The 15,023-nt window shown below is 39.6% G+C and overlaps 1 protein-coding gene across 2 annotated transcripts in view; it reads right to left on the reverse strand.

Annotated features, from left to right (window-relative positions):
• The window catches only part of LOC104587169 (splicing factor U2af large subunit A-like), a 41,321-nt gene that overhangs the window by 12,028 nt on the left and 14,270 nt on the right, over nt 1–15,023 (reverse strand). For both annotated transcript variants that reach the window (XM_010244661.3, XM_010244662.3), the window contains exons 2-9: nt 12,770–12,942; nt 12,069–12,188; nt 11,768–11,835; nt 11,034–11,104; nt 10,870–10,914; nt 10,721–10,780; nt 2,848–2,908; nt 2,597–2,709 (exon numbers count right to left, since the gene is read on the reverse strand). In XM_010244661.3, coding sequence (XP_010242963.1) covers nt 2,597–2,709; nt 2,848–2,908; nt 10,721–10,780; nt 10,870–10,914; nt 11,034–11,104; nt 11,768–11,835; nt 12,069–12,188; nt 12,770–12,942 — 711 coding nt within the window. The remainder of the gene's footprint in view (nt 1–2,596; nt 2,710–2,847; nt 2,909–10,720; nt 10,781–10,869; nt 10,915–11,033; nt 11,105–11,767; nt 11,836–12,068; nt 12,189–12,769; nt 12,943–15,023) is intronic.

Genomic DNA, 15,023 nt, shown 5'->3' on the forward strand with positions numbered 1-15,023 from the left:
TCCAAAAAAAAAGAGACCCAATACTTGCTTGTCTCCTCATTGGTGTGTTCTCTGCAAAGCGGAGGGGGAAACTGGTTTCCACTTACTGGTATCTTGCCAATATGCAAAGTCTGTTTGGGAGTGGGCCTTTTCTCTCTTTGGGTGAAGCTGGAATCCCCCATCAAACATGTTGAGTCTATTCTCCCCTTCTTTTTTCAAGTGGACAGTGAAAAGATGAAAGATTATGTGGAAGGGACTGAAGACTGCAGTATGTTGGTCACTATGGGAAGAAAGAAACTCCAGGATCTTCTCAGAAGTCGAGAGGGGGGTAGATGAACTGAGGGTCACAATTCATATTAGGGTCGTATAGTGGCTGAAATCCTTAGCGCTATTTACAGATTTCACAGTGGAAGATATGCTAAGGAAATGGGGAGAAATTGCAAACTGTTCACAGAGCAAATCAGCAATGAGTGTGCCTTGGACCCCCCACCTGCTGGATTCTTAAAACTGAACTTTGATGGTAGTAGTAGAAGGAACCCTGGACAGTCAGGGATTGGAGGTGTTTTCAAGGATGAGAATGGGGTCATTTCTGCATTATACTCGGGTCCAATTGGAGTGGGAGACTCCCTTAGAGCTAAGATTTATGCAGTTATGGAAGGGATACAAAAAGCTAAGGAGATGAGTATCAGAAAAATCATAATTGAAGGGGATTCAGAGGTGGTAATAGGGTGGCTGAATAAAGATAACAGTAGCCTATGAAATTACAGTAATGAGGAAAAGGTTTAAGTGGCTGGTGAGGGAGATGGAAGTGAAGATGAGGTGGGTTCAAAGATCGGCTAATTCCTTGGCTGATGGATTAGCTAAACAAGGGGTAGAAAGGGACTCAATGTTTTGGGCCATTTGTAAACTACTGTTTCCATTTCCTCTTCTTTTCTCAAGTTCTCTAGCTGTATGTGGAAGACAAGAGTGCTTGTCTTTTTCTTTGTAATCATCTTTATCCTGAATTAATGAAATTGCTAATGAATGCGTTATTGATCAAAAAAAAACAGAAAATGGGTGGGATGCTAGAGTATCACGGTGGGCAACCTTGGCAACACCATGGAAAGCTATTCATGGCATTCTTCTTCAGTTTCTCAGTTTTGTCAGGTATGATGTTTGCAATGGTAACTTTGTCCTATTTTGGGAGGATACTTGGGTTGGAGAGGCTCCATCGAAGGACCTTTTCCCTTCTTTGTTCTCTATTTCAAGGTATAAAAAGGAGTTTTAGCCAAAGTTTTTTTTCCATTATGAATAATCCATTAACACCAAATTGGGACTTTGGGTTTTGTAAAGGTTTAAGGGAAGAGGAAATGGTGTCCCTAACAAATCTGCTAAGCCTACTTGATACAGTGTGTTTGGACCCTTCTGAACCTGATAAACGGATTTGGACACCCAAGCCGAATGGATCCTTCTCATGCGCTTCTTTCTTTAAATCCATTACTCAGTCTACCCCCAACCAGCCTTTCCCTATTAAGGAAATCTAGTGTAGGCCTGTCCCCCTTAAGGTTATGGCTTTTTGCTGGGAAGTGCATTATGGGAAAATAAACACCTTAGACATTCTACAAAAAAGAAGACCTTTTCTCTGTCTCCGAGTCTCTCACCTTCTTGGTGTATTCTTTGCAGGTCACATGGTGAGGACTGTAACCATCTACTAATATCTTGTTCATTTACTGCAGATTTATGGGAGTGGCTCTTCTCATTGGTGCAGGTTGGTTAGGCCAGCAGATGCAAGTTTGATTTTTTATCTGCTTTCTTCCCTTGGGAAGAATGGAGGTGTGCAAGAGAAGTGCTGATCTGGTCCGTGTGGGAAGAATGGAATAACCAGAATTTTCCAAGAGAAGGAGAGAAGACTACAAGAGATGGACTGCATTCAAAATAGGGTGATCCTATGGCTAAAATCACTGGACCTATTCCATCAATTCTCATTTAATGATATTTGGAGGAATTGGTTAGCAGTGGCTAATTGTTCATCCATAAAGACTAAAGTGAGTATGGCTTGGGAACCCCCTCTGAAAGCTTCTTGAAGCTGAATTTCGATGGCAGTAGTCTTGGTAATCCAGGTCCGTCAGAGGTGGAAGGGGTACTGAGGAATGAGGCTGGGAATGTGGTTCTTATTTACTCAAGACCCATAAGAGTTGGAAACTCTACTAGGGCAGAACTTGCAGCCGCTATCCAGGGACTACAGCTAGCAGTGCAGATAGGCGTGGAACAGTTGATAATAGAAGGGGACTCCAAGGTGGTAGTGGGCTGGCTACAAAACCCAGACTCTATAGTGTGGTGTTTTAAGAATGAAATTAAAAAATTCAACTGCCTGACAAGGAGCTTGACAGTGAGAATACAATGAGTGGGGAGATCAGCAATCTCTATGGCTGATGGTCTTGCAAAGCAAGGGGTAAACAGGGAATGTTTGTATTGGGCTCAATTGTAGACTGAATCTGTTTTCTATCTTTTGTCTTTCTTCCTGCTGTTAGGAGAGGACGCAGCTCGTGCCTCTCCATGGGAAGCTTGTAACTGCATTAGTTTTCTATTAATGAAATTTATCTTATCTTATTTATCCAAAAAAAAAAAATGGCAATACCTCAAATATAATCCCATCCAGTGCCATCGCATTACTTGCTTCTTCAACAGATCTCATTTCGACAAAAGCAAACTTCTTTTCATGGTTGATATACACATTAACCACAGAATCACCTACAAATATAAGTGTTGGGATAAATTCCCTTTTTTTTTTGAATGGTAAGGATGCAAATATGAAGTAAAAATATAAACAAACACACAAACATAGATAAAATGCATAAATTTGCAGGAACACTAAAAGTCCAAACTGACCAGGACCAGCAGTATTTCCTCCAATAGCTGCCATTACCCGGCTGAAGAAGGTTGCAATAGTCTGTTCCAAATGACAAAGAACAAACTCAGCACGAGAGGTTCAGAGATTAATATTGCAATTTAGTAAGATTTTGAATTAAATATAATATCAAGATCTAAATGCCTGCAATAACTTAAAAAACACCATAACGTTTTCAGGAATAGTGTGTGCTTTGAAATATTGTGAAAAGATATCCACTGTAGCAGCCATCAAGGTTCAGCTTCCTGAAGAAAATAGAACCTTGAAATATACATCCACAAGAGAAGGCCAGTAAATTTGATTTAGAGATGAGCACAGCCATACATGATGCAGTCATGGGGTCTGGAGTCTACACCTACAGACCAAGAACTATGTGGCTCTATTTCAACATATTTAGAGATTCCAGAGGTTGTGACAGCTTCTAATTCTTGGGTCATTTCAAAGGTATGTTAAGCTAAAGTTTAGATAGAGTGGCTTGTGTACTCACCATTTTGTATCCTGCAAGTTGCTTTTTTTTTATTGTATTCTGCAAGTTCTCTTAGTTGAGTTTAAGATGCCCAGTTTGACTTCTATCTTGTGTGATGTAGGCTCTATTTGCAGTGCAAATGCATGGTAGTGCAATTTCTGGTAATCATAATTTTCTCTCAACTCATTTGCACTTTCCTACCAGTGCAAGTAAAATTGCACTGCAAACAAACTAGGCCTTAGTTATAAGGTGTAGATTTTATTTTGTTCAATGTAGTTAAAACATCACCTAGGCATTGACTAGATGACTGACCATGCATTTTGGAGGCCCATCATCTAGGAAACCAACTAGACAAGTAGTAAAGATATGAACAATTAAGCAGGAAGTAATTTTCCCCCATTTTATATATTTATACTAGTGTAGAATCCATTTTTTGATAGGGCTTTTAATCTCTCTCTGTTACTTTGGAGGATACTCAAAAATCTTATTGTTCTGAGGATCAGTTGTACTATAGTTAACATTTTATCATTTAGGATTTAATTTGTAGTTTTAATTTTATAATAAATCGATTACATTATAATGGCAAATATGATAATAACTATTAATATACATTATATAAATACATATATTTGCTGCAGAGATGTCAACTCACCTTGCCAAGCCAAAAACCCCAGACGGTGCCCAGCTGCCTCAACTAAACAGTCTAAACTATTTAATTCAAGTATTTTTTAAGGGTGTTTTGCCACATCAGCACCACATAGGCTATTAGACTTCACTAGACCATAATCCTGTTTGGTTGGGCTCATCAGGTACAAATGTTCTATACTGCCTTTTGTCTCAGGTTATGTGGAAGTCACTTTTAGAGGAAACACCATTCAGGCATTTCCTGCTCAAGGGGATGTTGTCTAAGGCGTCTTCTCCTATGTAGTGCCTAGAGACACTCTCTTGCAATCAACAGCAATAAACAAACCTTACCATAGGATAGGCCGCTTTTTTAATACTTCGAAATAGAGCTTCCTGGGCATGGTCATCCATCCCTCTTTCTTCAAAAGAAGGTGCACAAATTCTCATGATAGATGGACGATGGATATGAATGGGGTACTAACAAATGTGTATGGCCCCAATGACTATAGGCAGAGGGAGAAATTATGGGAAGAATTGAGTGACATTAGAGGCCTTTGGGATGGACCTTGGTGTGTGGGAGGGGATTTTAATGTGGTGAGATTTACGGAGAAAACCAACAACCCAGACAGAGAGTGACAACAAGTATGAGGAAGTTCAACCAATTTGTAGACTCTTTTGAACTCAAAGAACTTCCTTTCCTAAATAATAACTTCACTTGGTCCAACCTTCAATCAAGGCCAATTTGCACTAAGTTGGACAGATTTTTGTTCTCAACAGATTGGGAGGAAAACTGGGGCAATAATACTTCTAGGGCTCTCCCTAGACTTACTTCAGACCATTGGCCTATAGTGTTGGTCAAGGAGGAAATAAGAGGAGTTGGGCCTACCCCTTTCAAGTTTGAAAACATGTGGTTGACTCATCCGGATTTCATTGAGAAGATTAGAGAGTGGTGAGAGCAAGCTAATCCGGTAGTTGATTGGAAGGGAATGAGATTCCACAAGAAACTCCATTACTTAAAATCACAATTAAAGGAGTGGAATAGGCTGGAGTTTGGAAGATTAGAAGAGAGAAAACAAGTTCTGGTGGAGCAAATCGAGGATTTGGACCTGAAGGAAGAGAGAGGCTCCTTTGGAGAGGAAGAAAGGAAGTTGAGATGGGTTTTGAGGAGGCAGATGGAGGACATCTTGGTTAAGGAGGAAATCAGTTGGAGGCAAAAATCCAGGTGTAAGTGGCTAAAAGAGGGAGACAGAAACACAAGGTTTTTCCATTCAATGGCAAATGGGAGGAGAAAGAAGAATTTCATCTCTAATTTGGAAGTTGATGGAGCAGTGTTGTCTCACCTGGCAGAAATTGCAGAGGCTCTAGTAAACCATTTCAAATCTATTTTTAGAAGGCCTATAAATGGGAGAGTGTGGTTGGAAGGTTTGGATAGGCCGACTCTAAGTGCAGAGAATAGAGAGTGGTTAGAAAAAATGTTTGATATGGAGGAGGTAAAGGAAGCAGTATTCTCTATAGATAGGACAAAAGCTCCGGGTCCAGATGGGTTCACAATGGCCTTTTACCAAGATTGTTGGGATATTTTGGAGAATGATCTTAGATCAGTTTTTGAGGAGTTCCACAGGAGGGGTGTAATAAACTCGGGCTTGAACTCAACTTTCATTGCCTTAGTCCCAAAGAAGAAAGATGCTTCTCAACCAAAGGATTTTAGACCTATTAGTCTGGTGACTAGCTTGTACAAAATCATTGCAAAGGTGCTGTCTCTCAGGATAAAGAAGGTGCTCCCCTCTATTATTGCACCCAACCAAGGTGCTTTTGTGGAGGGAAGACAAATCACCGATCAGATTCTCATTGCAAATGAGGGCTTGGAGAGCTTTAGGAAGTCAAAGAAGAAGGGAGTGGTTTGCAAATTGGATTTGGCGAAGGCTTATGACTTGGTTGATTGGTCTTTTTTGATGGAGGTGTTGAGGAGTTTTGGTTTTGGAGACAGGTGGTGTAAGTGGATCTGGGGTTGTGTTAGGACTTGCCATTATTCTATCCTGGTGAACAGGACTGTGGTTGACTTCTTTCCTGCGTTGAGAGGTCTAAGACAAGGAGATCCTCTTTCCCCTTTTCTTTTCACCCTGATTGTTGATGTGTTTGGGAGATTGATCCATAGAGCAGACTCGAGGAATTTGATAAGAGGGTGGAGAGTAGGAAGGGAGGAGGTTCCCTTAACACTTCTACAGTTTGCATATGATACTATCATTTTCTATGAAGGAGGGAACTTTAATTGGATCCGGAATCTAAAGTTGACAATACAACTCTTTGAGCAAATATCTAACCTCAAGGTAAGCTTCGATAAGAATTGTGTGGCGGGAGTGAATGTGAACGAAAATGACCTAAGGGAATTTGCAGGTGAGCTAGGTTGTGCAATTACGGACTGGCCCCTGACATATTTGGGCCTCCCTTTAGGAGATAATCCTAAGAATGTTAGCTTTTGGACTTCGGTAGTGGAGAGGTTTGAGAAGAGGCTAGCGGCCTGGAAGAGAAATTATCTTTCTTTAGGAGGGAGAGTCTCTCTCATTAGGTCTACCCTAGCTAACCTACCTGTTTACTATCTATTAGTGTTTAAGATCCCCTCAAAGGTTTCAAATCTTTTGGAAAAATTAATAAGGAACTTTCTCTGGGAGCCTGGAGAGAAGAAGAAAGATCATAGGGTGAGTTGGGAGGTGATCACTAGGAGTAAAAACTAGGAGGTCTTGGGATTGGTAATTTCAAGAAAAGGAATGTGGCTCTACTAGGGAAGTGGTTGTGGAGGTTTTCATTGGAAAGGGATAAATTGTGGACTAAGATTGTGGCTAGCATTCACGGGCTGGAAGACAATGGCTGGGATCCTGGAATCTTGGCAAGGGCTTCAGTAGCTTCTCCTTGGAAATCCATTCACAATCTGCTTCCAGTTTTCTCCCCTTGGATCAGGTATGGTCTAAACTCTGGTAACCGAATAAAATTCTGGGAACTTTAGGTCGGGGATTCTCCTTGAAAGATTCGTTTCCTTCCTTGTATGCTCTATCAGACTTGAAAAATGAACCCATATCTTCTTTCTTGGTCCCTTCAGCCTCCACTTCTGGCTTTGGATGGAACCTTGGCCTGCGTAGGGCAATTAAGGATACAGATTTGGATAGCATGGTAGCTCTGCTAACCTCCCTTGAGGGTGTCTTCCTAAACCCTGCTAAGGAAGACACCAGATTTTGGACCCTTTCTAGCTCTAGTACCTTTTCTTGTGCTTCATTCTTTGAAACCTTAACTCAGCCTCCTATCCCCTTGGGGTTGTCCTTTCCAATTAAGGAAATTTGGAGCAGGACTATTCCTCCTCGGGTTGGTTTTTTTTGTTGGGAAATTTTCCTAGAAAGAATCAACACTTTAGACTTACTTTAGAGAAAGAGACCCAACTATTGTCTACTTCCTAATAGATGTGCTCTTTGTAAAGCTGATGGAGAATCTGGCAACCACCTCATGGTCTCTTGTAAGGCAGCTAAAACTGTTTGGGAGTGGGTTTTCTCCCGTTTTGGGTGTTCTTGGTATCCTCCAGAGACTGTCCAAGGTTTGTTTTCTCCTTCTTTTTTCAGTTGGCCTAAGAAGCGAGGGAAGACTATGTGGAGGTGTATTAGGGCAGCGGTATGCTGGTCTTGGTGGGAAGAAAGAAACTCACGCATTTTTTCTAACAAGGAAAGAACTTTGGAAGAATTGTTAGATCGAATCCTTTTAAGAGTTGTCCACTGGCTAAAATCTTTGAAGTTGTTTTCAGATTTTCCTGTGGATGACTTGCTAAGAAACTGGAAAGAGATTGCTTCCATTGCTAGATGCAAGAGGACTCTTTATTCGTTTTGGTCCCCTCCCCCCTCTGGCTTTATAAAGCTGAATTTTGATGGCAGCAGTGTAAGGAATCCAGGGCCCTCTGGGATTGGAGGAGTCTTCAGGAATGAGGAAGGGATTGTTACTACTTTATTCTCTGGCCCTATTGGAGAAGGTGACTCTCTTAGGGCTGAGATCCTTGCAGCGCTTGAAGGAATTCGAAGAGCAAAGGAATTAAATATCAGTCGTTTGATTCTGGAAGGTGATTCGAAGGTGGTGGTTAGTTGGTTGAAGACAGAGGACAATGGTTTGTGGAACTTTAACAATGAAAAAAACAGTTCTTATGGCTGGGTAGGGACATTGAGATTCAGTACAGCTGGGTGAAGAGGAGTGCCAACTCATTTGCGGATGGGTTGGCCAAGCAAGGAGTGAATAGGGAGTCTGTTTTTTGGGCTAGTTTTTAATCTTTTTCTTTGCATTCCCTTTGTTTTCTGTTTTTGGGGAGCTAAGTTATTTTATCTCCCCCTTTGTATCCTTATTCCTTCTCTTCTTTTAATTTAATGAAGATGGTGTTATTGATCAAAAAAAAAAAAATCTCATGATAGAGCATTGGTTTTACTTGAAGAGCAAATAGCAATCAAGGCAAATTGTATTATAGTTAGAATTTTTTTTCCTTTTTAATAGAAGTTCTATTATGGTTAGATATTCTTCAAACAAAGCACCAACTCGATATGGCATCTACCCAGATAAGCAGATCATAGAGGGAGGCAGAGTTGTGGAGCTTGGGAGAATGTTAATATTAAACATGTGAAACTCTTCAGAGGAAAAAGACATAATTGGTTTCTATCTCCAGATATCTGTTTTCTCATATGTAATAGAAGTGAAGCTACATGACATTTGTCAATCTCCTGTTGTTTGTTGTGGGAATTTTCGAATTTGGGGGTGGTTTTTTACTCTCTTTAGCCTTAGATGGATTCGTATTGGTCTAGAAAGCCTTTTCTTCATTCCACCAAGATCAAAAGGAAGGACCATGTAGAAATGCACAAGGGCAGCAATACTTTAGTCAAGTTGGGAAGAAAGAAATGTTACAATTAAGGTGGTTCATTGGGTCAAGAAAATGTAAGTCTTTTATATTTTATCCAGGGAAAACTTCTTCAGAGGTTGGCAATGGATAGAAGGTTTCTCATCCTCCAGGACTTTAATATCTCTACTAGGGCTGAATTGAGAATAGCACCACAAAGCTTGAGACTAGAAAGATATCTGAATCTCAGGAATTTAATCGTGGTAGGAGACTCAGGGTTGTGGGCAGGCTAAGAAACATCAGCAAAACCTCTTGGCAGTACTGAAGCATCTTGAGGGAAATAAGGGAACTTGGAGGGGTGAGATTTATTACTATTCAATAGGTACATCATTCGGCTAACTGTGTGGCTGATGCCTTGTTGAGACAGTGTATGAATAGAACTCAACCTTTTTGGGAACAATTAAGGGATCTCAAGGTGTAAGCAATTGTAAGTTGTAACTTTAGGGATGATTGGCATTTTGTATGTAAAGCATTCTTTCTTCTTTATCTCATTTAATCAATTTTCAGTTACTCATCAAAAAAAATATTGGCAACATTTTTTTTCTTTTTGAAATTGTAAGGTAAAGTATTTTATTCATAAAACCAAAAAAAAAGTACAAGATAGCACCTACACAGTGAGATTCTGTTATATTGGCAACATTTCAATCAATGTTTTAAAATGCGGAGGCGTGACACGAGGCGTGAGGCGTAGTTCAGAAAGCAAGAGGCGTAAGCCTCCTTAAGAGGAGGGGGGTTAGGAGGAGGATGAAGAGGAAGGGGGGATCTCATTTTTTCTTTATTTTTAATAAAAATCTTTTATATTAAGAAGAATAAAGATGCATAACATCGCCGAAGCGGAGCAAGACCCCCCTAACTCAAAAAAAAAAAAAGAAAGAAAATTGGGCTGCATCGAAAAGGGGGTGGGGGGTTTCGCCCCCCAGCCGAAGGGGCAGGGGGCAAACCACTTTCTTTCCCCTTATCTTTTCTTCCCTTCCCTTTCCTTTCCTTTTCTTTCCTTTTCTCTTTTTTTCTTCTCTCTTTTTCTTTCCCTTCCCTTTCCTTACCGTTATTTTTTCTTTTTTCTTTTTTTCTGTCTTTTTATATCAAATGTGCATGAGGCGGATGAGGCATACGCCTCTAGCACGCCTCATGAAAAAAGCACAAGAGGCGTACGCCTCAGAGGTGTCAGCGCCTTTGGCATACGCCTTAGGGTGTTTTGGGAGCGCCTCGCCTAGAGGCGCGCCTCCAGGACAACGCCTCCCACGCCTTTTAGAAAACTGATTTCAATATGCTATTTTCAAAGATGTTGATGAGACAATATGTTTGCATAAACTTTTTTTATGTTGCTGTAAACATTAATCTATGGACATCCAATATGCTGAACATGACTGCAAAGAACTCTTAGTGACTTTGTATTGTACAAGTCAATACTGTAGCCTCATATGTCTTAAAGATCTTCCTGTAAACATAAATATTTACAGGAGGATGCTTTCCATTTAGCTTTACAGAGTACATATAAGGAAAAGACATGAAGTGGCATTTTTGGAAGGGCTACTATTGATACAGGCTCTAGAAAGAAAAGGCAGTAAGCATGGTTTTCCATTTGGGTGGAAGAAATAAGAGCACCAGTAAATAAAAGTCCAACATAGTTTCCAGAGACAGCATATTTCTTTATTGAATGATTATATAAAAGACAAAAATATTGGCAACCAGAAGAACATCTTCAGGACCACAGCTCTTTGTGAAGAAGTAGCACCAGAGGAACATGGGAAGGGGGATGAAGATATAAGTTTCTTTTCTACTGATACCATGAAAACAACTACATAAATCCAACCTCAGAAAAGATGAAAGCAAGAAGAAGATCAAAAATTACCTGCTCATTTGCCATAGGAGGGAGACCACCAACATATACTCGGCGTGCATGCCTTGTGGCCTACAAGAATGGAAGATGGGAAAAATGGTAATGATAGAAGCATCTGGAGGAAAAGCTGAAGAGGAAACAAGGAAACATAGAGAACATACCTGCTGAGTCATAGCTTGGGGGGGCACAAGTGGAATAGTCCCAAGCTAATTCAGACATTGCAGTTAACATTAGAATCCCAAAATAACTCAATTAGATAACAAAAAATAGTTATAAAAATAAAGATAATGCTATATAAGAATATTAATATATATATATATGCTACCTGAGTGGTCCCAAAAGGAAACATGTTGGGGAGCATTCCTGGCGTTGTCTGAGGAACACCCAATTGTGCTCCTATGCAGTTGACAGAAAGCAAAGAAGTAAATATGGAATATAACATCAAATAACCACAAAATTGAAATGTGTTGCTACCATGAGTTGAGCAACAACAACACAGCTAGAAGTAACTAAGCATATAACCTTAGCTTCTGGCTTAACAACCTTTATTGATATCTCATATAATAAATGCCAATCAATAAAAAAATAAGAAAGAAATTCCATCATTGCAGATGTTCGGGAAATATTCGTAAGTCTACCAAAATGGCAAAAGTTGCCGGTTGAAGGCGAACAAGATCCAGCAAATCGGTGCATTGGTTCCTCGTTGAACATAAAATCTACAGTGATCACGCCCATGGGTAGCACAGTGGGACATGTAGTCCAACATTGCCTTCTTACCCAAATGGTAAACACAAAAGACAAACAAAGCACCACAAACAACAGCCAAACAACACAACAATGGCTCTCAGTTTCAGTGTAAGATGACTAATTAAAATAGAATAATGCACCGTAAAGAATAAAAATAAATCATATTTAATAGCAACAATTGCTGAAAATAGGAAGTGCCATTAGGAAATAAATTGCCACTATTCTATGACGTTAAAAAAAAAAAACACATTTGGTTAGTCAAGTATAGGCAAACCTAGCAAAAACAAAATGGCAGAAAAGCCATATACAGACCTGGAGCAGCAGCACCGGGCAGCATTGCAGCACCTGGTGGTGCCATGTCAAAACCACTTTGCCTTTTGCTGTAGGGAAGATACAACCACAGCTCGTCATTAATTTTTTGAAGCCGATTCAAAGATTCAAAGACAAATTTGTGATACCATTAACATTTAGAACTTTTTGAATATTACAAGGGTGATTATCCACAAGACAATCTATCGGATTTTCTTCAGTCTAAGAGAAAAGGATCATCAGCAAAGAAATTCCATTTATTTATCCAGCCAAAAATAAATAACAAGAACATGCAATTTTCTACCTTTTTGAACGAGAACGAGAACGAGAACGTGATCTAGATCTGTTCCTAGATCTATCTCTTGAACGAGAGGGTGACCTATGTTTATGCCTCCTACTTCTATCTCGATCATAATCTCGGTGCCTGTACAGGAAAAAGACAATCACATAAGCTTTAACCCAAAAAGAAAGAAGGAAATAAATGAAAAGTGAACAGATAATGCTATAGCAGATGGGTTAGCTAAAGAAGTGGTAAACAGGGACAGTTTGTATTGGGCTCAGTTGTAATTGATTTCTGTTTTTCTAATGTCTAAGTGAGAGGTAGCATCTCATGCCTCTCCATAGGATGCTTGTATTGTTTACTACTTGTGACTATTAATATACAATCTTTTTACTTATCAAAAAAAATGAAAAGTGGCATTCCCCTGCAAAACAAAAACAAAAGCACTGCATTACTTTGGTTTAATTATTACTCCATTCAGTTAGGAGGAAGAAAGGGAAGGAAACATCTTATTAGCTTATCAATGAATAAACATCTTAGATTATTCCAAAAAGCAGTTGAAAAAAGATGCAGTAGAGCTTCCTAAAAGTTTTTTTTCCTTTTTTTCTTTTCTATTGTTATCAAGATAAAGCTATCTTGAAGTTTACAGCCAACTATTTAATTATTGCTAAAAATGTGATAAAACTAAAAGCAGTGCTATCATCAAAACCAAGTTTGTACTTTACCTGTCATAATCACGGCTCCGTTGACGGTCATAATCATCATATTTGTCCCTTCCTCTTTCATCCCTCGCGCTTCTATCCTTGTAATCTCTATGATGGCGATCTCGATCTCTTTCCCTATCGCGATCCCACTCTCTATTCCTTGATCTATCATGATCTGATCCACGATAAGTGTGCTGGGATAGTTTAAACATGGATTAGTTGTTTTGCAAGTAAATACTAAATACATATACAAACTCTATCTAGGTAGGAGTAGGACACTGGAAAGGCTTCAAAAAATGAGTATTCCATAGAAACTATGAACCAACTAGCTAAAATGAAACCTGAAGGACAAAAGATGCTGGATGTTCTAAGAATATTCACCAGATCTTGAAACAACATCACCATACAAGCCAATCAAGTAAATTTTGCTTTTTCATAGGTCAGGTGGTTAGTCAGTTAAACACCTGAACACCATCAAATAATTTGAATTTTGGAGTACTGATTTTGAGAAGATGCTAAAGAACTAAGATGTATAATGCATGTTGCCATTTTAGTTGTTGGAGTAATGTCATTTAAGCAAGAAAAACCTTCATTTATTTCATAGTATAAGTTGCATAGGAAAGTAACAATAAGAGTACATATCATTAGTGGCAAATAAGTAGTTTATAGAATAGAACAAATTTTATAAAAAGAACATTAATGCTCTTCATTAGGAGGTTTCCCCCTGCAAGACCCTCTCTATGCAATTCCTTTTCAGATCTTCTTGAATTCTTACTATCTTGTATCAGAGAATTTCCCTAAGCTGAAGGTTGTGGACTTATTGAAGCACCAGATTGACATGAAGACAGAAGGTTAGGAAGAGAATACCTTTGATGTAGCAATTAGGAGGAAAACCCCCTTCAAGTAAACAGATCTCCAAAAGACAACAATGCTACTGTTAATCTTGTGTCATGATGCAAGAAGACTGGTCCTACACACTACAGAGATCAAACAATACAAAACTTGTAGAAATTCCAAAAGTAGTTTGCGGAGATCAATCAATGAAAAAGGTAAGAATGTCAACAAAACACGACCACAGCAGGTGGACTTTCTGATTGATTTTTGAGCTACTTACAAGTTACAACCAATTGAGACTCCAGTAGTCTCACATATTATGATAGAACTGAGCTGCTTTGAGGGAGCTCAACCTCCTGAGTGGTTGCTTGGGGAAGGGGAAGAGGGGAAGAGAGGAAGAGGGAAGTTGGGGAAAATTCAGATCTACCTCCAATCAATGAAAGTTATTGTTTCCTATCAAAAACAATGCAGAGGTAGTATTATATACTCACTCATTTCAGTTTGTTAGACAGTTACAACCATCAGAGATTAAGGCTGATGTGGCCTTCTAGTGTAAACAAACTTCAGAGGTGCTATCAGGTTCGGAGCTCCTTTGCTGTTAGCTTGTGTGCAGCTGTTAACCTGTTTACTTTTGGAACTTTCCCTGGTATCTATCTGCGCCGAGCTGCTCATATTGGGCTGAGCCTTATCAACTCCCTCCCAATGAGAGAAACATTGTCCTCAAGGATTATACGAGGGAACTGCTGCTGAAGCTTCTCAAAGTCTTCCAATGTGGCATCATCTACTGGTAGGTTGGACCAAATAACTAGGGATTGCTTCACAATTTTGCAGCCAATTTTAATCCATCGCCAATCCTTTATTAGATGGGGTTCAACTTTTAGTTTCCCATCTTCAGTGAACAGGAGAAGTGAAGGACTGACTGTGGTAGCCAGAGAGACACTTGGCTTCAGCAAGCTTACATGGAATACAGGATGCAGCTGGGAATTTAGGGGTAAGTTCAGGCAGTAGGCAACTGCTCCAACCCTCTCAATCACCTGAAAAGGACCAAAGTACCTGGGTGACGGTTTCTGCCAGGCTCTTTGGGCAAGTGAAGATTGCTTGTAAGGTAGCTTCAGGTTTTTTTTTTTTTTGACAACTGTAGCTTCAGGTATACAAAATCCCCTACTGCATAAGTGACCTCACGGTGCTTTTTATCATAAATGAACTTCATTTTTTTATCAATAACATAATCTTTCATTAAACTTTCAATAGAGAAAGAAGTACAAAGGACTAGGGAGGGGTAAACTGTCCTAACCCTCCCCAATAAGAAATATAATTCAATTACAAAATGGCCAGAAACAGTTGTTCCCTTCCCACCCCCTGCTTAGCAAGGGTATCCGCAAAAAGAGTTAGCACACCTTTTTTACCCATTCAAACTGAATCTCCACTCCTTGTTCTAGCC

This window comes from Nelumbo nucifera, chromosome 1, assembly GCF_055504915.1.
Source record: "Nelumbo nucifera cultivar China Antique chromosome 1, China Antique-T2T, whole genome shotgun sequence".
Taxonomy (NCBI): domain Eukaryota; kingdom Viridiplantae; phylum Streptophyta; class Magnoliopsida; order Proteales; family Nelumbonaceae; genus Nelumbo; species Nelumbo nucifera.